This window comes from Carya illinoinensis, chromosome 13 (genome assembly GCF_018687715.1).
Source record: "Carya illinoinensis cultivar Pawnee chromosome 13, C.illinoinensisPawnee_v1, whole genome shotgun sequence".
In the NCBI taxonomy this organism is placed as follows: Eukaryota; Viridiplantae; Streptophyta; class Magnoliopsida; order Fagales; family Juglandaceae; genus Carya; species Carya illinoinensis.
The window spans coordinates 10,064,433-10,088,332 of record NC_056764.1 but is presented as its reverse complement, the minus strand read 5'-3'; the positions used below and the strand labels follow the sequence as shown (position 1 = coordinate 10,088,332).

Sequence of the window (23,900 nt, the reverse complement as noted above, 5' to 3'; positions counted from 1 at the left end):
AACCGGTCTTTAGGTGGTTTCCATCACCTGCTATAGCCGGTAACTCCACAGGCCATCACCGATGCGTCCGGTCATGGGGGGTCAATGGTATAAGAACTGGGGTTTAAGCAAAAGGTTGGGTGGTTTCCAGAGGGTTTTGGCGATCAGGGGGAGGGAGGGAGAGAGAGAGAGAGAGAGAATGGGTATCGTTTAAAAACTCTGTTCCGTGAAAACATGGGGTAGGAATTGAGGGAATGCTATTGTGTGATGGAAAGAAAATTCTGATTCATTCGTTCATTTCGCCTATAATTCGCCGATCTTACATTCGCCTGAAAATTCTTGCGTTTCGCCGGAATTTCGGTTTTTACTGAAAAAAGTTTCCAACTTCAAAGGAAATTTTGGTCTAGAGGTGAGCATATCGAATTCTCGTGGATTTTGTCTTACGGATTCTTGAAAGTTAGGATTTTTCTTTTTTCCTTGTGGGTTTTATCGGAAAGACGAGTCTTTTGTCTCGAACAGTGTGTTTGGAATATAAGAAATCATGCGAAATGAACGAGAAACTTCTAATTTTAAGCGCACTTCTACCGCAGAGCTTTGATAATCTAAAATGTCATTTTTTTCTAAGACAATATTTTATCAGTCAAATGGATTCCTCGTTTTGAATTTTATAAGACTTTTGTCCTAAATCTGCTTAAACTTCGCTATTTTATGTTTAAGTCATTTTTGTCCCCAGTTCAGACTTTGATGGTTTCGATCTGATTTTGGATTTCTTTTATCATCTCGGATTTTTTTTGGAAAATTTAAAAATTCTATCTTAAATCATCTAGTTTTTCTTTTTCATTGTTTTTTTTTTTTTTTTTTTTTGTTGTTGTTTCTACAAGATCGAGCTTTACGAGGGGTTTAGATCTATTTGAATTTTATTTAGTTTGAATTGTATCCATTCTATTACTTGCGTCTTTTTTATTTTTATTTTTACTGGGTCCTTATATCTCTCAAATTACTTGTTTGGATGATTCTGCTTAGGCCCTTTACATCAGGGTTTTGTTGTGGTTTATCCCTTTTTTTTTTTTTGTCCTTGGGTCTTGAAATGAAAGGTAAAATTCTCGAAATGTTTCTGTGGAATTTACAGAAACTGAGAGGGATTTGTGGGGGCATAATTCTTATTTATTTTTTTTAAACTAACGCCTCTTATATGTTATTCACGTCTTGAAAGTTAACATCATCGTTTTTTAGTACTTGATTTATTTTTATTTTTATTTTTTGCCGAATATTTGTGTTGTTGGTTTACTAGAGGAATTGTGGACTTGGATTTTTATGTGCATGTTGTATTTTGCAAGATCATGTGGATCTGTTGGAAGTTATAGAATTGCATCTTTGCACCTAGTTCTTCCTTTTTTGCTTCTTTTCATGGCAATCGTAAAGTAATTTTCCCCGGTCCAGTTCTGGGAATTTTATTGGTTTTCGTTGCCTGGAATCAGGGCCTCGAAAATGAACTGGAGCCCGCAATGGAATGGAAACTCATTAGATTGCAAATAGCAGAATCATTTACACATTGAAACCAAGGAACCTTAGTAGTTGTTATGGAACTGGGTTTTTTATACAATTTTCCCCAACCAAATGCATGCATTGGTGTTTTACAGGGAACGGTCTTTCTATATTTTCCTGTTTTTTATTGGATTGAGATAGTTTTAAGTTATTTACATATTGAAGGATTGATGTCTTAGATCGTATATGACTCTTTGCCCCTTCCTGCATCTTTACCCTAACTGTGAAGTTTGTACTGATCATTCTTATGTTATTGGTTTTACATTCAATCTAGAAAACAAATCAATTAACTGATCACTTGCTATCGTCCATCATCAGGCTTTATCTTTAATTCTTTGAGCCTGAACTACTGGTGAAGTTGCACAATTGTCTAAAATGGATCCAAGATTGCTACTTCGCTGTGTCTGATGCATTCTTCTTTGTTATGATTTCTGAGATATGGTGTTGCATAAGAGGTTAGACTATGGGTTCAATGGTTATCAGGTGCCTCCTACGCCTCGAGGTACCAGATCAGCTAGGGTAAATATATTCCAATATACTAGTTGTTGCCAATTGATGCGGTTTATCTATTCTTTTTGTCTGCAACGCTGACCCATATGATCGATATTGTTTTTTTTTTCTTTTTTATTTCAGAGGAGGGTTACATTTAAAAAGAGAGCGGAAGACAATCAAATGCGTGCTTTTGACTTATTGGCCACCGTAGCTGGTGAGATGTTGCTTGAGAGAGAGAGTTCACCCTCATCTAGTAATGCATCAAAGGGAAATGGTCCCATTGCATGTGTTCAAAACATGTGGGAGAATGAAGATAAACTAGTTAAAATTGAACAGAGTTATCAAGGATTTAGTGATAGGAGAGTCTTAGCCTCTGAGCTTGTCCAACAAGCTGATGATCAAAAGTATGGCTCTGAGGAATCCCTATTTCCTCAGAATGATGGCCATTCAGGATTTGCTTCTATAGTAACCATTGATTCCTCAGAGGGCTTCGTTGATCAGAGGTTGGTAAATGGAAAAAACAAGAATGACACGGGAAGTTTTGCTAGCAAATTAGATCTGGGTGTCTCTGGTTACAGGGAGTCTGGTGTTTGTAAATTAGATTGTGAAACTAAAATAATGATAAAAGATGAGCTGCACAATAATGGGAAGGTGCCTATTGTCACTGGGACTGATAAGTGCAGTTTGGAGGATCCAGAGGTTTGGGATGGGAAACCTCCTGCACTAGTCAGTTCAGATAGTAGTGTCAAGGTGCCTTTGTGTGGTGACCACATTCCCTGTAGCTCTTTTCCCGCTAGTCGGGATGATGTAAAAATAGTTAGTAGAGATGATGACGAAAAGTCCTCTGGGTGCACTCACCCTAGCACAATAACAAAGTCCATAAGACCAGTATCACGCATTGGAAATCGAAGAATAAGGAAGATTTTAGCTTCAAAGCATTGGAAGGTATCTCCAAAATTGAAGGATGATACACTGTTGAACAATGGTAAGTTTGTACTTTATTCAGTAGGTGGATTTTTCAGTATTTTTGATTCCTTGTCGAGATTGTTGACTACTGTGATTCATTGTTTTAATGTTTCTAGATGGGGATTTGAAGCCCATTTGCCGTAATAGAAAGGGCTATTACAAACGGCAAAGATCTCAAATGAATATTCCTTTCAAGAAGAGGAAGATTTTTGAGCGTGGCTCAGTGTCAAATCCTAACCGATTGTTTACTTGTGAGGGAAAATCGGATTCACCCGAGAAGGGCATCAATGGAGATGCTTCTGGTTCATGTGTAAAGATGCATGGAGGTCCTTTCTGAACCTCTTTCTTTTCTTTTTGAATTAAACTTCCTATTAGTATGTTGGATTTTGTTGCTTTCTTGGATTCTTTCCCTAATACTGAAATCATTATGCAGCCACAGGAACATCATCTTCTGTTGTTTGTCAACACACTTCAATTCAATCTAGGGATTCTTACGGTATGAGAATTTGACAAAGTAACTTGAATATCTTCTTTTGTGCTTATTGATTTCTGACATTGAAGAATTACTTATGCTATTATGCGTTTTCTTTTACTCAGTGAAGCTTAGGATCAAGTCTTTCAGGGTGCCAGAGCTTTTTATTGAAATGCCCGAAACTGCCTCCGTCGGTTCTTTGAAGGTATATGACTTTGATTCTGATAATGTTGTTAAGAATACTGTGTAGCTACTGTGAAGTTTGGACATTGTATTTTAGGAGGCCAATATCACATGCAGAAACACATGTTCTGCATCTTCATTGCAATTTATGATATGGTGCAACTGAAGAGTCGCAAATATATGTATGTTTGCACAAATTATCATGAGTAATAGGTCTCACGCATCAAGCAGGTGGTTTTTAGTGTGTATTCTAATGTGGTGTAAATGTTTTTTAGAGGACTGTTATGGAGGCACTGACTGCCATACTTGGAGGTGGATTACATGTTGGTGTACTTCTTCGCGGAAAGAAGGTTAGAGATGACAATAAAACTCTACTGCAGACAGGAATTTCTCATGATTACCCTCTAGATGCTTTGGGTTTTGCCCTGGAGCCTAACCCTTCACAAAATCCCCCATCTATATGCCCCAGAAATTCTTCCTGTATGCTTCCTTGTGACACTCCTCAGCCTCTAACAAGGTAATTTGAATCCACTCTGGCCTGTTTAGAGCTAGTCCTCGTATAGTCAGTCTCCTTCCACTCAACTTTCTAGCTTGCTAGTTGTTCATTTAATTTGTTTTGTTCAACAGAATCTTGAGTCGCTTGCTGATTTTTAAAGTTATTCATTCTAAATTGTTAGATGAAATAATATCTGCCTTACTGGAGTTCTTTTCCAGAAAGTGAGAGATCAAATTGAATGGAAAACTTTATTTTGTTTATTAATTTTCATTTAGAATCAGTATGTGCTGCAACTGAGTCCAATTAATTAGTGCAATGCTTTGAGATTTGTGTACATTTTTGGTGGTTTGCAGCAATTTGGATGTGATCGTGCTGTTATTATTTCTTTTGAAAATTACTTTAAAGCTTGTTTTTTTCTTCCACTATCCAACAAATTTTGTTAGTGAGAATTAAGTTCTACATATTGGATAATCTGGTGGTTAGATTAATCTTAGGGTTTCTTCCAGAACCAACCTAGATAATTGGTTGCACTCAGCTTATGTTGCAATTTCCTTTTTGCAGCTATCCACCAGATTCAACTGTTGCTCATCAGGCCATTTGCCATTCCTCTCCTGAGCCTCACTTGGCCAATCTTGGAAACTTCATTGAAAGTGATCATGATTCAGCACCTTCTCCCACTGACACATCAGTTGACAAAAGTACAACAGATTCTAAAGCTCTGGTTGCTGTACCAGAAATGAATGTTGAGGCATTGGCTGTTGTTCCAGTTCACAGGAAATCAAAGCGATCTGAGATTGCACAGCGCCGAATCCGTCGACCCTTTTCTGTTACTGAAGTGGAAGCACTGGTTCAAGCAGTTGAGAAACTTGGAACAGGAAGGTATGTCGAGGATAACACAACCAAAAAGCTATAAGCTGATGTTGGAGCTTCAGTCAGCCTGGATTTGTTATTTGTTAACTATTAAATTGGCTTGTGCATGATGCTGAGTAGAATTTTATTTTCCCCACCTTGCTTTTGGATGCGTGGAACTTGGATATTTTTTTTTAGCAGCTGGTTTGATTCTGTGCTTATATCATAAATGGCCTTCTACTGCATTATGAAGTTTTAAAAATGGTTCTCTTAATTTGCAGGTGGCGTGATGTTAAGCTGCTAGCTTTTGATAATGCAAAACATCGAACTTATGTGGATTTGAAGGTAACGAATCCGTTTTGCTACATTTTTTGGGGGGGCCGGGGGAAATACTAGGCACAGTTCTATTTGTATATTTTTTTCAATGTTTTACTTCACCAGTAGTTTTTCTCATCCTGCTGGCTCAAGCTCAAATTTATGGAAGTTTTTCGAAATGCATTTTTGTTGAACTTATGACTCGTTTTGATGAGGATGTTTGCTTGCTCCATGACCGTAGCTCTGGGAGGGGGGTGGGGTGTTTACATGGCACTTTACATGGTTTAAAATTTAAAAAAGTTCACGTTATGACCTGGGCCCCTACAGAGCACGTAGTTTAATCTGTTAAGGCAAATGGTTGCTTGCATAACAGGCTAATGATGAGATAGACTTTAGCTTTATTGGTTTATGTAGCTTTTCGTATTAAGAAACTACTCTCTTTAAGGAATCTCTTTAATTCTATAATTACACGACTACTCGTGTACTTTTCTAGCATGCATTCCGATTTTTTTTTTTATTAAAATCCTAAAACGCCCTTTATCAGATGACATAATTCCTACTTTGTTCTTTTCTTTTGTCATGTTATATTCGAAGAAAAAGAGCCGTAATTGTTGTATTTGGTATCCTTTTGCCTTTTGGGTAGATAGCTTTACGTGTTGGAATGGGATCCATGTGATGTGGGTTTGGTTGTGATATTGTTTTGGGGTTTGCAGGATAAGTGGAAAACACTGGTGCACACGGCAAGAATATCCCCTCAACAAAGGAGAGGAGAGCCCGTTCCCCAGGAGCTCTTGGACAGGGTCCTAACTGCTCATGCTTTTTGGTCCAAACAGCAAGCCAGACAGCAGCTCAAACAACATGCAGAGACTTGCCTTCTCATCTGAAAAGTCTTAGAAACAGAACAGTTGGGAAGCACACATTTAGAAGAAACATAGAAATGATGGGTTTAGAAGGATATGTGTAGGTGTCTAATTGTTCTTTTTGTTTTTTTTTGTTATGATTATGTAAAAATCAATGACAAGGAAGAAAAAATAGAAAGTCTTAAGAAATGTATGTGATGATATTTGTCGCTCTCCGGCCACTGTTATTTCCCTGCATGGAGAGAGTCTTGCCGCTTTGTAAATGGTTGAAAGAATAAGAGCTTGCTAACCCATCTCTTTCCACGCCAATATGTTGGTATTTTCTGATCTTTTCATATACTTCTGCCATTTTATCTGTTCATTATTGTATTGGCTGGTCGAAGAAGGGGGGAAAAAAAAAATCTGTGTATCAGATAAAAGGAAATGAAACAAGCTTTAACTACAGCCATTCCCATTACCTAGTTTTTTTTTTTTTTTTTGTTCCTAAGCAAGTAAGATATTTATAGATAAACTAACAAATATAAGTATAAGTTTAATGGAGTGAGAGTCTCTTACAATCTTTCCAAAGTTAATATACATTATAACACAAAAAAGAAAAAACAAAGTGAGTGAACGGAATCAAAAACTTGGCTCCTACTCAATTCCCAAATGCATAGACTGTTTGGTGACGGTTTTAAAAAAGTCTGATAAAAAAATTATAAAATTTCAGTTGGAAGTTATAGTACAAAGGGGTGTGTTGCAACGTGTTGGTCTGGATTGGCTGAAAGGAACTATCACATCTACTACTTTCACTTGATCCTTGGTTAGAGAAAGCAGGAATATAGTGTAGCAACTGAACACTGTGGTGAATCACTGGCAAAGGGGTCGACACTGGGGGTGGCGGTGCGTGCAAGCCATGCGCCACAACAAGAGAGAAGAGAATAGTCAAGTCTTAAAGATCTGAAGTTGTTGGTATCGAAACTGTCGCACGTGGCGGCAGAAAACTCTCCAAGTTGCGGCCACGAGTGCGCCGCTCGTGAGGCGTACAAGCCGCACAAATGAGTGGATTTCTTCCTCCAACTGGATGATCGGCACCTGAAGAAGTTGTTGGAGGGCGCGTGTTGGCCCTATATCATCGCGAAACAATAGATTGGTAAGTGATAGTATTAACGAAAAAAAAAAAAAAAATCAACCGAAAATAGACAATAATAAACAGAAAAAGATAAGACCTTGGCCGGTGAGGAGGGGAGGTGGGTGGAGCCGAAGCACCAACCCCCTCCCCCAGACAAACAAAGACAATTCTTGAGTTGGGGCAATGGGAAGTTTTCTGGAGAGAGAATGAGAGAAAAAGGGAAGTCTATAAGTTTGGATTTAAAAACCTTTTCCACTCATTTAATCTTTCCAAACTTTCAAATAAAATATAATAAATAAATCAAATTTTTTAAAATTTTAAAATAAAAATAATATTAAAAACTCCTATTTTAACAATATGTTATTTAATTTTTAATATTTATGTCAACTCAATTTAACTCACTATCCAAACCTCCTACAAAGTAATTGAAAATTTTTTAACATAGAATAAGGCTTGTTTGGTTATACAAAATTAAATTATTTCATTTCATATAATCATTATAACTTTATCAAATTTTCATAAAATATAATAAACAATTTATTTTTTTAAAATCTCAAAACAAAATAAATATTAAAAAATTATATTATAATAATATTATATTTAAATTTAATAAAATATCTCATCTAAACTATATAATTAAATAAGGGAGATATAGTTTGAGTCAAACTCATTTCACATGAAAATATCTTACATACACAAAGATCTGAAATTTAACTTCAGATAACAATTGTATATAGTAATGGTCACATACAGATTCTTCGGTATATATTCTTAGGTGTAAATGGGAAAGGAAAGAATATTCTTTTTATTGGCATTTGAATAATTGAGCCGAAAGCTCACTGTCCACGTGTCATTTTCCAAATGGGGATAAAATGCTACTGTTACGTCTTCATCATGGAAAAGGTATTTCTATTTTCTATTCATGTATACATATATTATTGAAAAATAAATGTGGAGTAATGCCTATGTGGCTATAATTAGATGGGATGTCCCTTTCCACATTTTAATACCTTAATTTTGAGGGATAAATAATATAAATAAATGTGGTATTAAAAAATTAAAAAAAAAAGGTGTGTTTATTTGTGGTTGAAATTTCATTGAATTACTTAATATTTGTGGTTGAAATCTCATTTTATATACTGTAGACCTTTTGGGGGGATGTGGTGGGAAGGAAAGATGCTGTTAAATAAAAAGAATATTATTTATTTTATTTTCTAAACGATTTTAAATTAAATATAATATTTAAATATTTAATTTTTAAATTATTAAATTCATCTCAACTCAAAATCTGTTCACGTAGAACGTATAATTTTTTTTAATTTTTCATAAATATATCTAAACTCATCTTAACATTTAAACACATAATAAATAAATCTCACAAAACTCACTCCATCATTTCAATTCATTACTGTTTATAAAAATTTTATCTCATTTCAACTTACCTCAACCTCTAAACGGGCCGTAGTGTATGGACTTTCCTACTTGTCGATGGGCTGATTGGTTTGGGCTTTGAGCCTTAATTAGCACCTAAAGGTGTTGTCATGTTTGTCTTTATGTTAAAATGGGCCCTTTCCAGGTAGCCCATATTAAGATTTGCTAAAGGTAGCCTAGCCGCGTAACCAGTCCGATTGACTTTATAGGCCTAGTTCTCACCGAGACACTCCTCCAAACACGTGGGGAAGGCCGAAGGGACTAGAGTCCTTGAGATTGCGGACCCCACTTTCATCATGGACAGGTGGCTAGGTGGGCTCGCTATCCATTCTTATGCACCCTCTACAATCTGAATCTGGACCCTTAGGAGCATCGAATAATGTAATTCAACCTCATACTTATCCCATTCTTTTTCTCTTCCCGTTATTGGCTACTTTCACTGAAAACATTATAATATTCATATTTCATGATATCCTCATAGGCATCTATCTATCATATGTCCTTAGGGTCCTTACAGTCGCTCTATCTATCATAAGCTAATTTCTTTTAAATTTAATTCTATTACGTACAATCATTTTTATATTATTCATATATGTAATTATTTTAATATATAAAAAAATATTTAAAAGTGATAATACATTAAATTTATAAATTTTTTAATAAATATAGGTATGCTAAATTTTTTAAGTAAAATTTAAAAAAATACATATCATATGCTTAATAAATATTTATATCGTATTTAGGGCTTGAGGAAAGTTACTTTTAACCAAATGTATATTACACCTTGGGAAATACTTAGGCCACTCCTGGTGGCTCTCGTTGGGACCCACTGTTGATTTTTTTTTAATGATTAAAAAAATTATTTAATATTATTATAAATTATTTATTTTTTAAATATTTAAAAGTATTAAAAAAAATTATTAACCCTAACGGTGGCCCAGCGGGAGCTACTGGAGCGGTGGCTTCCATTACAGCTTTATTAAATTATTTGGTAATTGTGTTCGGACTATTTTTCGTGATTAGTGGGGTCACTTATCTCTTGTTTCTTCTGTATCTTTAGATGATACGACCTGTTGAATAATCTCGCATGCCAAGGAAAAAAAGCCTCACTTTTACGACCCGTGTAAAGCTTTAATCAGGTCCGGGGCTAGGAATTAAGACCAAAACAGTACTCATTCATGATTTCGGAGTTGCAAAAAATATCAAGAAAGTCTTGCAGATTTTTTAATCTGTTTTTGCCCGAAACAGTACCCTTTGAACGCGTATTTTTCTTCCACTACTCGTTGAAACCAGACAAAGCCGCCTACGAATTGAAATTACCCCTTTTGACTGATTTCAAGCTTCTGCGCGTAGATAGTTACAATGGGCCCAATTCTTTGAAAAAAATAAAGGAAGTACATCTGAGAAACTTTTTCACGTTGAAGCATGGACAAAATGGCATGCAGGCCGCCTCGTGCTAATTTGGACAGAGACAGAGGGTCAGAAAAATAGTAAAAAAAGCACCATTATTGGGGGGGTTTATGTTGTTAGTGGTGGTTAAGTTCCTCTGTTTTCTCTTGAACCGAAAATGGATCTGGTAGTGGTAGGACCTGTTGTTAGAGATGCATGCATTGCCGTCAAAGCTTTTTAACTTAATTTAAAGCCCCATGATTTCGTCCCACAGGAAATTTGCATCTAACTATTTACCAGTCTCTGTCTCTGATGGTGTGAACCCCAAGCGAAAGGTCAATAAATAAACAAACAATTAAGGAATAACAATGTTATTTTGCTATCATTTTTATCATTCTTTAGTTATTGGGTATAAATAAAACTTAAAATATTAAAAAGCATATCGTATATTACAAGTAAAAGCTCATCCCCACTTTGTAGGTTTCCTTTTTAAAATATTAAAAGAAAATCCACTTTCAAAAGTAGGGACAAAGTGGGAATACTTTGGGAGAGGCAAACTATAAACGGCATAATATGACATAATGTTGAAAAATGAGTAAGGCCCACTTTGGATTGCAATATCTCTAATCTCATTTTATTTCTATTTTATCTTATTTTATTTTAATATTTAAACATTATAAATATTTTTTAATTTTAAAATTTTAACTTTTTTATTTAATTATTAGGGGTGAAAATCGACACTTTTTTTATTTGCCTAGAATTGGATGAATCTGTCAGTAAAAAGGGAGAAAATTGGTAAGATCGGTTATGGCCAGATTTCGATTGATTGTAGGGGCGCGATGAGACATTTACAATTTCACAGTGTCATTGTCGAGAGAGAGAGAGAGAGACTATGGCGTTTCCAAGATGTGTGAAATAAAGGAGAGAGAAAGAGAGACACCCTTGAAATGAAGAAGAGGGAAGGGAGAGCTTATAATACCCTAAAGACGTGCGGTGGTGCGGGGGGCTATGGGGTTGGGAGTGGGGTTCGGATGTTTCAACTTTCAAGAAATAGAAAATTAATTGAGACGAAGAAGTGGAAGGGAGGGGAGGGGAGGGCAGTTATTAAAACCTTAGCTCAAAACGGTGCTATTTGGCTTAAGTCAAGCAATTCCGTCTTATATATATATATATATATTTATAACTGTTAGAAAATAAGTTTCTAACAATGAAACGACATCATTTTTTCTACGTATAATATATATATAAAATCAGCTGGTTCAGCAGTTTGAATTAAGTTCAAATCGGGACCTAATCGATCGACGTTAGCTTTTACATATTTCTATTGTTGGCCAATCGGTTCTCTATTGGTTTCCTCCAATTCCGTACTCCAACGGTCGGTTCGAGTTGGTCACAGCGGTTTCCTCAGTTCCTATACATCCCTACTAATCATTATGTAATCATTATAATTTTTTAAACTTCTAAACAAAATATAAAATACAATTCAACTTGTTTTGAATAAAAAAATAATATTAAAAAGTTATATTATAACATTATTTTAACTTTATAATATATTTTTTTAATTTTATCTCTCATTTTTTAAAATTCTATAAAAAATATAGTAACTTAAACTATTTTAATATTATTAATAAATCATTTCATTATTATTTACTGATCATTTCATTTCAATAGACTATTTAAACAGTTCAAACAAGACCCAGAAGGAGAATAATAGCACTGGAATGTAATTTTTGTTTTTTTTTTTGTTTTTGAGAAATTCTAAAGCTCTGAATTAGGGAGCTTTTTTTACCGATTTTTTTTTTAAATTTTTTTTATTTTAGTGATTAAATAAATTTTTTTAAGTGATATTGTGAATTTTTAAAAAAAATAATTTAAGAATATAAAAAAATGAATAAAAAAAAACCAAAAAAAAAAAAAAGAAAAAAGAGTGCTACATTCGGGTTTTTTTTTTTTTTTTAGGTCAAAGGGGTATGTCACTTAAAACAGGGCAAGACAGCTGGACAAAGTAGAGACAAGATAGAAAAAGGGGCTTCACCAGCCAATTGTACTTATCTTTACACGAGTAATATTACATATAATTATAGAATTATAAATATTATACAATTATTTTGAAAAAAAGTGAGATTTACGATTAAAAAATTAATTTTTTTTATGTGAATTTTATATTAATTTATTTTTTTCAAAATGACTGCACGTCGCTTGTACAATCACAACTATAAATATCATTTTTCATCTTTCATACTTCCTTATCTTGTCATTTTTATCACGTTAAAAACATTCTCATCTCATTTTAAAGAAAGCAAGATTAGTTACGAGTGCTTATATAATATCATAGTAATATTATTTATAGTTATAGAATATATAAATATTGTAAATTTATTTTAAAAAAGAATAGAATTTATTATTAAAATATTATTTTTTATTATGTAGACTTTATATTTTTTTACATTTTTTAAAATAATTATATTGTATTTATATAATTATAACTGTAACTATCATTTCTAATAATATTATAAATATCAAATATAGTCAATTTCACTCGTCAAAGTACTCGTTCACATAAACAATGGAGTCGAAGCGCTTAAATTAGTATTTTTCTTATTTTTGACTTCGCAAACTTGATTTCCATCTCAAACCGCAAACCTCTCCGTCAAACTCACCATTAATCAATCACTCAATTATACAATTGGCAAAAAGATATAACAACATTAATTATGATTAATTAAAGATGATAAAATTCTGAATAAAGAATTACAAAAATAAAAAAATAAAAGTTGTGTTTAAACTTCAAGATTTAAATAAAGAAAAGGAGGGGGAAGTTGACAAATAAATAACTTATAACGATTTGGAAGATGGATTAGGTATTATTATTATTAATAATGGAGTAGGTATTGAGTCTCGATTCTCAAAATTTAAATAAAAGTGAGGGCTCCACTTTAATTGCCCTCATCTTGTACTTTAAGCGAGCAGGTGTGAACATTAAAAAAACAAAACAAAATAATGAATTAAGGAATATGTTTTTCATGGTTAGAAGATCATGTATTCAACTTTAATAATTAGAGGATACTGACAATACTCCTTAAAAAAACAGAGATGCATTTTGACATTTTATATAGGAAAAAGCTTTGGCCGCTGGTCCTTTTTGTTTTTTTTTTCCCTTAATGATTTAATTTTTTTTAAATATTATTATAAATTTTTTATATTTTTTTAAATATTTAAAAATATTAAAAATAATTTTTTTTTTCAATTTACTTAATAGTGACTCCCAGCGAAGCCACCAATGGTGGCTTTAGCACCGTCCTTTTATATACATTGGACTAAGTTTTTCAGGAGATTAAAAAAATAAAAAAGGTGGTGTCACTACAGCCTATCGCTAGAGCTTTTGCTGAGAGCTTTCGGTAGTACAATTTTATATTTTTTTTAAATGCATTTTTTAATATTTAAAAATATATATTAAAAAAATTCATAATATTATTAAAAAAATATATCTTTAATCACGAAATAAAAAAATAAAAAAATCCTGAACCCTACGAGAAAGCCTAGCATTATTAAAATAAAAAACAAAAAAACAAAAAATACGCATTCAAATTAGACCAAATCATCTGGTAAGACTGACTTGTCGATAAAAGTCAAATATCGAGCAGAGGCTTTTTATAGAAAAAATAAAAATAAAAAATCATTCTCACTTTCGGACCAATTGAGACATTATATCATGTCCTCAATTGGCAGACTTGACCCTTACCATTAAATTGAAAAAAAGTTAAACTTATAAACTTGACATGCAAGTGAAGTGAGTAATAAGTAATTAAACAAAAGTCGAAGATCAAGAGATTGAGAAAAATAACACAAAAAGGCTAATGGAGTTTGAAATGATTTAATAATCTAACGGTCCGTGCCAATCCCGCAGAGTTTCTTGGTGAACAAGGTGAGAATCATAGAGTACTTTTTGCTCTAAGGAGTAAGGTGGATAATTGGAACATTCAACATTTTTTTTTCAGTAATTATTTAAGAGTAATAAGAGATACACAATCTCTTTAAAAAGTCTACTTTAAATATAATATCTTTATAAAAGAAAATATTTTAGTCATAAATAAATTTTATAAAAATAAGTTCATAAATTTACATGGTATATAATATGGTATGTTTAGATTGTAAAATTAGTTTTATTATATTTGGATACTGAGAGTACCTGAAGTATTCTCAAAATACTATACAACTATTCATTACCTTATTATTACTTTTTACATACTTTTTATTACTATTCATAACTCTTATTAACATTTCTTACTATCCAAACCCACATCGAAGCTATGCAGTTTGTAGGTTTAATTTTAGAGAAAATCTACATGAAAGCCTTATATCACACTCCACCTAATAAACATGTAATTTGTCATTTTTTTCCTTTTATTTTAATAGTTAATTATATGCGTGTTTAAATGGGAAGACAAAATGACAAATTACATGTTAGATATGTGATGTAAAGTTTCTCTATAAAGTTTCTCTTATTTTTTTATGAAATTTTTTTATTACTATTGGATCACTTTCATTTTTATAAAAGAATAATATTAGGATGTATACCAAATGTGCATATCAAATATGTACACTAGTGCAAATGGTTTTTCTTTTTCTTTTAAGATTTTTTTTTTAACATTCTTAGCTAGTAAAAAAATATAAATTCACTAACAGTAATTTTTTTAATTATTAAAACATAATAAAAAAATTAAAAAATATGATTGATCACATTTTAAGTGTCATGCTAGCATTTTCGTTTAGGATAAGGTTACTCCCATAGATAAAAGCTATTAATGGTGGCCACATATTTTTTTTATTATTATTATTTAGTGATAAAAGTATTTCTTAAATGATATTATGAATTTTTTAAAAAAAAATTTAAAGATATAAAAAAATATGAAAGAAAACAAAAATAAATATATAAATAACCTACTATTCGGTCTCCACTGTCTATAACTTTTATCTGTGACTCGATTATTTTAAAGCCATCCGGATTCAGTAGTGCGAAGATTATTCAGTGTCCTCTGTTGAGTTTTTTTGTCGACAGACCAATCAATCTGGCAGACTATTTTCGCCGGTGAAATTTTGACATGCGTACGCCACAAATGGCTCTCAGGAGTTTGACTACTATATAGCCATCCTGTATTCATTCTATCGTTCTCGAGCTTTCGTGAACCAAACAATTATCTTCTTTACTTCTTCTGCCCTCGAAGAGTTGTGTCCCTCTAGCTAATATCTTCCGTCTTGGCTCTATCTTCTTTCTTTTCCACGTCTGACTGTTCTCTGCGACACTTCCCAAAAAAATTGATGTCCGAGGTTCTTGAAATCTAACTCTTCTTCCTCCCCCCATCCCCTCCTCTTTTCTTTTCCTTGTGTTTCTATGTTCTTCATCATTTGAGCTTTCTCGTTTTGTTTTGTTTTGAACTGCTATGCTTTAGTTTTGATGCATCCCACCTAGTATTTGGTCTGATTTATGTAGATTAATGTTTAGTTGCTATAAGATTCTTCTTGAGACATAAAAGATCAGACCGTGAGGCTTCTTAATTGGTTTGTCTCTTGTAAATGGTTATGGATCAAAGCTTTGCTGGATTCCCTGATTTCGTAAATGGTGTGATGGTGGATGAGTATGGGCATACCATCTCACCGAACTCCTATCAATACCCAGATCTTCTTAACGAGTACACATTCACTACACCCTCCCCGGACCTTCACTTCCTCGATAGTCCATTTCCTCAACCTGATCTGGGCACCACTGCTTTGTTTCGGCCGATTCACATGGGACCTGGGGGAGAGCCTGATGTTCCGTCAGCTGTTGCTGCTGCTAGTAGCTTGAGCCCGCCGTCTATGGGTACGAGTCTTGGGGGAGTCTCGTCCTCGGACGAAAGCGAGTACTCGGAAACGGTTCTCAAGTTCATGAGCCACATACTTATGGAAGAGAACATAGAGGACAAGCCCTGCATGTTTTTCGACCCTTTGGGTCTCCAAGTTACCGAGAAATCGTTCTATGATGCTCTCGGTAAGAAATACCCTCCATCTCCTAGTAAATACCTTCCACCAACTTGTATCAAAGGCAACGTCGAGAGTCCTGATCACGATGCTTTTTATAGCAGCAGTAGTGGTGATACCAATGGTTCTACAAGCACTAGCACCGATCCTCAATTGCTCGGTGATATTGAGGAGTACAATTCCTCTATTTCACAGCCCAATTTGCAATCCAATAGTGGATCAATATGTTTGGAAAATCCATCGAATGGTGTGACTAATAAGAGTGGTGATGGGATGGAGCTTTTGGGTTCAAACCTTTTAACTGATGAGCAATATCAGTTGCAATTTCGGAGAGGTTTAGAGGAAGGTAGTAAGTTCCTTCCTGGGGGTAATCCATTGGTTCTTGATTTCAAAAGCAGCATGGTGTCACCAGTGTGGAAGGGACAGAGCCACAAGGTGGAGAAAGGTGAGGGGGAGAGTTCACCGGATGTGTCAAGAGGTAAGAAGAATCGTGGGAGGGTAGATACGGAATTAGGAGAAGAAGAAGGGAGGAGTAATAAGCAGTCTGCGATTTATGTGGAGGACACTCCGGAGAGTGAATTATTAGATATGTTCGAGCAAACACTTTCTGCTATATGCAATAAAAATGAACCCCAGGAAAATATAGCTAGGAAGGCCTTGCAGCCAACACATGGAGCAGCTAATGGTGGGAAGAGTAGTCGCGCTAAGAAACAGAGCAAGAAGACGGAGACGGTTGATCTGAACACTCTTTTGATTCTATGCGCACAAGCTGTCTCAGCGGGTGACAATGAAACAGCAAATCAGTTACTCAAACAGGTTAGGCAGAACTCTTCCCCTTTTGGTGATGGGTCTCAGAGATTGGCCCATTTCTTTGCTAATGGCCTTGAGGCCCGCTTGGCTGGCACTGGTTCCGGCATTCAACTCTTCTATTCTTCCCTAGTTTCCAGGAAGATCTCAGCTCCTGAAATATTGAGCGCTTACAAACTTCATCTTTCAGTCTGTCCTTTCAAGAGGATCTCGCTGATCTTTACTAACTTGATGATTTTCAAAGTGGCAGAGAAAGCAACAACTCTTCATGTGATAGACTTCGGTATTGGGTATGGTTTACAAATTGCACTTCTGATCCAGAAACTCTCACAAAGACCCGGTGGACCTCCCAAGCTACGAATTACAGGGATAGAGCTTCCCCAGCCCGGATTGCGCCCAGCAGAGAGAGTCGAGGAGACCGGTCGTCGGTTGGCAAAGTACTGCAAGCAGTACAATGTTCCTTTCGAGTACCATGGCATAGCATCACAAAACTGGGAAACTATCCGAATCGAGGACCTCAAGATTGACAGGAATGAGATGGTTGCTGTGAACTGTTTGAACCGGTTTAAGAATCTTCTTGACGAAACAGTGGAAGTAGAGACCAGTCCAAGGAATGCAGTATTGAACTTGATCAGGAGGATAAATCCAGACATTTTTGTCCATTCTATTGTCAATGGAGCCTACAATTCTCCCTTCTTTGTCACACGGTTTCGAGAGGCACTCTTCCACTTCTCTGCATTGTACGACATATTTGATGTTACACTGCCCCGTGGAACCCAATTGGAGAGGTTGATGTTCGAGAGAGAGTTCTATGGGAGGGAGGCCATGAACGTCATAGCATGTGAGGAGCTACAGAGGGTTGAGAGGCCGGAGACGTACAAGCAGTGGCAAGTCCGTACCACGAGGGCCGGTTTCAGGCTACTTCCGTTGGATCAAGAGCTCGTGAATGGATTCAGATCGAGGATGAAGGAATGGTACCACAAGGATTTTGTACTTGATGAAGACAACCACTGGTTGCTTCAGGGATGGAAGGGCCGGATTGTCTCTGCCTGTTCTTGTTGGGTGCCGGCTTAGGAATCTTGCACCGGAATATCTGAAAACTATAGGGAAGATCCATCTTTTATATGAATTAGTTTCCAACATATTATGTAATATCAGAAGTAGATTTTTCGATAATCCAAGTAAAATAGTTTTTATTAATTTGGAAATCTTGTGATCATTGTAACATGAAACGAAATTACTAGTGCTCTCTAGTTATCGAAATCTTCTCTCCAAACAAAAGATCGTACAGTACCAGACGAGTGTATATTTTGAAAAAATTTAATTACAAGTAAAACTACCACTAATATCTATATTAATTTAATGTGATTGATTAAAAAATAAATTTTATTAAAAATAATAGTAATTTAAATTTTAAATAAAAAAATTAATATTAATATATAAATTAATATGTAATTTTATTTATACGTAACAAAAATTATTTATTTTAAAACGACAGTCATATATAAAGATGTCTTACTAATTAACTAATTATAAGTTTGTACGAAAGAGAAAGTAAAGAAGGAAAAATCAACATCCATTGTGCTTAATGTACGAATGCTCCCTCAATGAGTACAAATGATCGTCAGTAGTTGCGCAAAATAAATGAAAAGACATAATCAGACATTAGTGATAAAAAAAAAAAAAAAAGGATTTCGGGATCGGATCGGAATGTATGGCATGAGTGTTAAATATTAAGAAAATACTAAATAAAATGATGGTAAAAAAAGAAGAAATGATTATAAGAAATGAGAAATGCTACACATTATCCTATACCACACATTTTATATATTAAAATATTATTTTTTATTTTTTTATTTTTTATTTTATTTTATTCTTATTAAACTAATTAAATTATTTTATTTATCATCCACACACTACATATTTATTATAGAAAAAATGAAAAAAAAAATTAAAATAAGTGTAGTGTGTGAAGTGTGAGGATGACAAATAGATTTTTCCTATAAGAAATATCTTATTTATAATAAAAATAATTTTATAATACAAAATATTATATCAAATTACATTAATTTATAAATTTATTTTTATATTTTTTAAAATAGAAAAAACAACAAAGATTTATTGTTATGTTCATAAGCTACGAAATATGATATCCCTACAAAAGCCACACCTAAAAGTTACCGATTGATTTTTTATTTTTTATTTAGTAGTTAAGGTATTATTTTTTAATATATATTATTTTTAAATTTAAAAAGTTTAAAAAGATATTTGAAAAAAAAAATTAGCTTTATTGGTGGAGACTCTATGAGTGTAGCAACAGCCTAAAATAAAATATCAATTTTTGGAATGTTCATTTTTATTTTTTGAGATTTGTTACTCCTCATTTCACGTGCTACATATTATATTTATTTTTATTTTTTTAATTTTATTTTTTTAAAATTAATTGCGTTCTTCTATTCATGATTCATACAACATACATTCATTAAAAGAAAAAAAAAAAAAACTATATATATGATATGTAATGTAGGAATAAAGAGTAGATTTTTTTTTTTTTTTTTTTTTCCATCATAGGCAACAAGAAAAAATTATAAAAAGAGAAGCACATGTTTTTTTTTTTTTTGGTCTACTGAGAAGCACATGTTTTGGTTCAAAAGTCATTCACCCTTCTTTAATGTTGTTTTCATCATATATAGTATATATATGATGATGATGTTGTTGGTGACTGTAAAGACAATATAGTAAGAAATGATTTCTTCAAGAGCACTACATAAGCCATCAACTCTTTTATTGTGAATGGGTAATCTTTAGTGCATTTTAATAATATTCAAATCTTGATGATTAGAGTTTTAAAAAAGAAAAAAAAAAAAATCTTTATGATTAGAATCGCATGCATACGTCAATGGGATCCACTTGATAAAGCATGATCTAAAATAATATTCTCTATTTTATGTTATCTACCTTGTTTTCATTGTAGACTTAAAAAAAATCTGTTTTCTTATTATTTTTGTTACCTTCTTTTCAACAGTCATGACGAGTGAATGAGAGAGAGATATGAAGGTTTAATATTAAAACAACAAATGAAGATGCTTCAATGGTTCGTGAACGTAGAAATAGTACTGTAGCATTATGTTGGAACGAATTATAATCAGAAGATATTTAGGAGTGAGCTTTATGGGATTTAAACAGTGATATTTACGTTTAGATGTTGATATGAGCTGAGTTTAGTTATAAATAGTAATATTTTGTGAGTTTTATTGAGAAGGATTTAAATCCTTTAACTTTTTTAAATTAAGACTTGTTTAATTTTTTAGATTGAAATGTATGAAATAGGTTGATATGTGTTTAATATTTTTATAAGAAGTTGAAAAAGTAATGAGTATAATCAATAATTAATTTAAGATGAATTGAATTTAATTTAACAACCAAACACAACCTTAGAAGAATTTGCTCTCAAAAGTTTTACATTAAAAGAAAAACATTTTTTGTGATTAGTTATTTATTATGGAAATGACTATTTCTTACCTTAATAAGGTTATTCTCTTTACTGATAAGTCATTATTAATAATCATTTTCTTGTAATATTATATATACATACGTGTACATATGTACCAACAAAGAATATATTATGTTCTCGCTTTAACAAAATAACTACCATATATGCAAAAATAGAATTAAAATGGAGAAATTACTATACATATTGTGGGGGATTTTTTTCCAAGGCCAAAAGTCCATAAGGTAAGCTGAGCTCGACCCAAATGGGCGGCCCTTCAATCTATCAGAGCTCGGCCTATGGCTATAATTATACGGGAAGGCCCTTACAAAACACAAGAAAGGAGGGGATATCTCACTCCGACATCCTCCTATGACGCCCAATCCCAAATAGCACTGTACAGCTAAGTGGACGAAGAATGTGGGAAGTCCTTGATCTTCTGACAGGCTAAAGAGGAGGAGCCTAACGACATGCACTCGCTAGATAGAAGGGACAGGAAGCCATGCCGCATTAATGGAATCTGACCAAAAGAACTAGTGAGGGGACACATCCCCTGATGCAAAGTATGTATAGTTAATCCCAGAAACCTAGTATAAACGGCAATCCTTATGTACAAAAAACTTTCTCTGAACTCTCTATTCACTTGCACAAATCACTAAGAATATATTGACTTTGGCATCGGAGACTGCCCGGCCTCCATCAATGCTCCCTGTCTCTTTGCATTTTCTCAATGTTTACAGGCTCAAAACCAAAGACCCAAGTTACTGAGAGCCTGGCCCAAAAGTGAGCGAAACACGACGTTAACAGTGACACTGTCTGTGGGATCGACATAGACTTCATATGTCCTTTGTATGCTTGCGAGAACCCGATCTCAGACAACTCGGGGACAAGAGGAAGCAATGTCAATAAACATGGAAGCTAGATTAGCAGCAATGGAACAACTATTAGGAAAGCTAACTATTGAGATTGAGACCCTCTGAAAAGAGAATGAGTAGCTCAAAGGAACCATCAATGAGCCAAGGAATGACGCAGAACCCAACAATAGCGAGCATGTTCGGTCTAGAAATGCTGGAGGGGAAGGTGATGTAGATGAGAAGAGGAGGAACATGCAGAACGAGCTGCATAACCTTAAAGAAAAGTATGAGGAGATGGCAAGAAAGATGGGCACCTCATCATCGGTGGATCGACTACTCCCGAGCAAGGGTCTGCCCTACAACAAGGATTTGATGGCAGTGCCTTTACTACCAAAGTTCTGGATCCCTCTCATGTAAATGTATGACGGGACTAGGGACCCGCTCGAACACCTAGAAACCTTCAGAGCACATATGACCTTGCATGGTTTTCCAAGGGAGTTGGTTTGTAGAGCCTTCCCATTGACTTTGAAGGGACCGACGAGGGTTTGGTTTGGATCCTTGATGCCCAGGTCCATAGACATTTTTGGGGAACTGACCTGACTGTTCCTTACGTAGTTTATGGTGAGTAGGAGAAGAACGTGCCCTGTAGCATGCGTCCTCAACATCAAGCAAGAGGAGGATGAGAGACTGAAGGCATACTTGTCTAGGTTCAACAAGGAGCATATGACCCATGGCAGCTCCTAAGATGAGAAGATAACCCTGGCAGCTCCTAGAAAGAGTATGACCCATGTCCAAGTTCATAACAGAGTTGGAAACAATGACTCCCGCTACACTACTAGAGTTCATGGATCAAGCTGACAACTTCATCAAAGCCGAAGACATGCACCGCACCCTAACCGAACTGAGTAGTAAAGGTTTGGAGTGAGCAGACAAAAAAGGGAAGGCCCCAGCCAACGGCCAAGCTCACGAGAAAGCAAAAAAAAAAAAAAAGACCGTGTGACGGAATGAGGGAAGAAGCCCCCTCAAAGGACTTGGGATTTTGGCATGACCGGTCAATGTTGGCCATCTAAAAAGACGACCGCCAACCCACCCAAAATGACGGCCAGCCAGCCCGCCATTGTTGCAACTACCATCAATCTGCCTTCTACAATACAAAACATTGACACTCCTTGAGAGGAGGAAGAGACTAGGCAGATCGGCAAACATAGAGGTATCCTCCCGCTTGCAGCTAGCCCAAGTTTATTAATATGCCCTCACTTATGGCGGAGGAATACCGTGGTTACAAGCAAAGTATTTGGGAGATTACAAATAAGCAAATAAAACCCTTCCAAATATAAACCAACAACCTTAAAGTAAGTAAACAAACTAAACAAGCCTATAAAAAGAGCAAGACTAAACAGGTCTATATATTAAAAAACCAATAACCTCTAAACAAGCCTAAAAAACCACAATCAAAGAATATAATAAAAAAGGACATCAAACCAAGATAAAATCGATAAAAATTAATGTCTAATAGCCGCAAACCCAACTTATCAATACGAACAATACCTTTTAATAATCTCAGCAACTCTTGGAATTCTTCATAAATAACATTACTGCCACTTTTGTCTAACTTAGCTAATAAATTGATACATTCATGAACATTCATCCCTTGCATCTCTTTAATACATTCATCCCAAAAATCCCATAAATATCATAAAGTGCATTTATCTGCTTGAAACCAATCTATAACAATTTTAGAGTCACTCTCAATAATTACATTAAAATAAGATAGCCTCTTGAATAGCCAAATTCTCATACACCCAAGCTTGGTCATGGACAAAAGTGGGCCGATCTCAGCTGCCCATTTAGGTGGGAAGCGAGCTCCTAAGCTTGGGACAGATTGCTGTGCAAATCAGTAATGAATGCGTCCTTGGCAGCCACCCTATGTTGGGTTCTTTCAATTCCTTCAAAGCCTCTTCGGCCCTCCTCTTCTCCTAGTTGGCCACGGCTTGAGTTGCTGATAGTGAGTCCTCTTGCCCCTTCAGAGCATTCGAGAGGGACCAACATTCTTCCTCCAACAGCTTGAGCTGCTATGCCGTAGAGTCTTGGAGCCCCTTAACTTAGCATTCTCAATCTGGAATTGGCCCAACGACTCTCCGAGGGCTATCATCATAGCGGTCAACTTGTCAACAGACTCCTGGGCTAAGGTGGTTGCTGCTGAAGCTGCCAACTCAGCTTGCTCCTTTGCCACTGCCAGCTCAACCTCCAAGCGCCCTTTCTTCTCTCTCTCTCTGCGCTTGTAGTAAAGGGCTAGCTAAGCTAAGGAACGGATGGCCCGGTTCTCCTCTTCAGCTGCCTCTTGGTCACTCACTATGAAGGTGGCCAATTGGTGTGCTCCCTATTGCCCGTAACAACAAATACCAGAAGGGTCAGAAAGGAAAAAGAAGAAAAGAAAGAAAAAGATAGGCCAAGGAGAAAAGAGGAACCTTATAGAAGAAGCCTATCAAGGACTTAGTCACCCACTCCAGAGACTCCGCTCGAGCTTCCCCAGCATCAAAATGGGTGGACTGAGGGATGGCCTCCACTGGCAATTTGCAAGAGATGACTGCACGGCCGCCTCCTCACTCTCAGCCTCGACAGCCGCCTCTTCATCTGAGCTAG

The 23,900-nt window shown here is 35.0% G+C and overlaps 2 protein-coding genes and 1 long non-coding RNA gene across 5 annotated transcripts; 2 read left to right on the top strand and 1 right to left on the bottom strand.

The window, feature by feature from the left end:
• The first annotated feature begins 117 nt into the window (after positions 1-117).
• On the top strand, positions 118-6,466 carry LOC122291946 (telomere repeat-binding protein 5-like). 3 transcript variants are annotated; one of them, XM_043100011.1, is made up of 10 exons: positions 118-388; positions 1,843-2,043; positions 2,158-3,001; positions 3,099-3,308; positions 3,416-3,478; positions 3,580-3,659; positions 3,913-4,154; positions 4,695-5,012; positions 5,264-5,327; positions 6,011-6,466. In XM_043100011.1, exons 2-10 carry the CDS (start codon positions 1,963-1,965, stop codon positions 6,179-6,181), a joined length of 2,073 nt encoding a protein of 690 aa, XP_042955945.1. In that variant the 5' UTR covers positions 118-388; positions 1,843-1,962; the 3' UTR covers positions 6,182-6,466. The 3 variants fall into 3 exon arrangements, with proteins under 3 accessions (XP_042955945.1, XP_042955947.1, XP_042955946.1); XM_043100013.1 differs by lacking the exon at positions 1,843-2,043; XM_043100012.1 differs by lacking the exon at positions 118-388 and having other exon boundaries at positions 1,849-2,026.
• A 190-nt stretch (positions 6,467-6,656) lies between these two features.
• Positions 6,657-7,506, bottom strand: LOC122291947. The gene is made up of 2 exons (XR_006236811.1): positions 7,366-7,506; positions 6,657-7,263 (listed from the first exon to the last, which is right to left on the bottom strand). It is a non-coding gene; the product is annotated as an uncharacterized LOC122291947 (long non-coding RNA).
• Positions 7,507-15,093: 7,587 nt separating this feature from the next.
• On the top strand, positions 15,094-18,113 carry LOC122292902 (scarecrow-like protein 33). Its single transcript, XM_043101452.1, has one exon. The coding sequence runs from the start codon at positions 15,663-15,665 to the stop codon at positions 17,985-17,987; it is 2,325 nt and encodes a 774-aa protein (XP_042957386.1). The 5' UTR covers positions 15,094-15,662; the 3' UTR covers positions 17,988-18,113.
• The last annotated feature ends 5,787 nt before the right edge of the window (positions 18,114-23,900 follow it).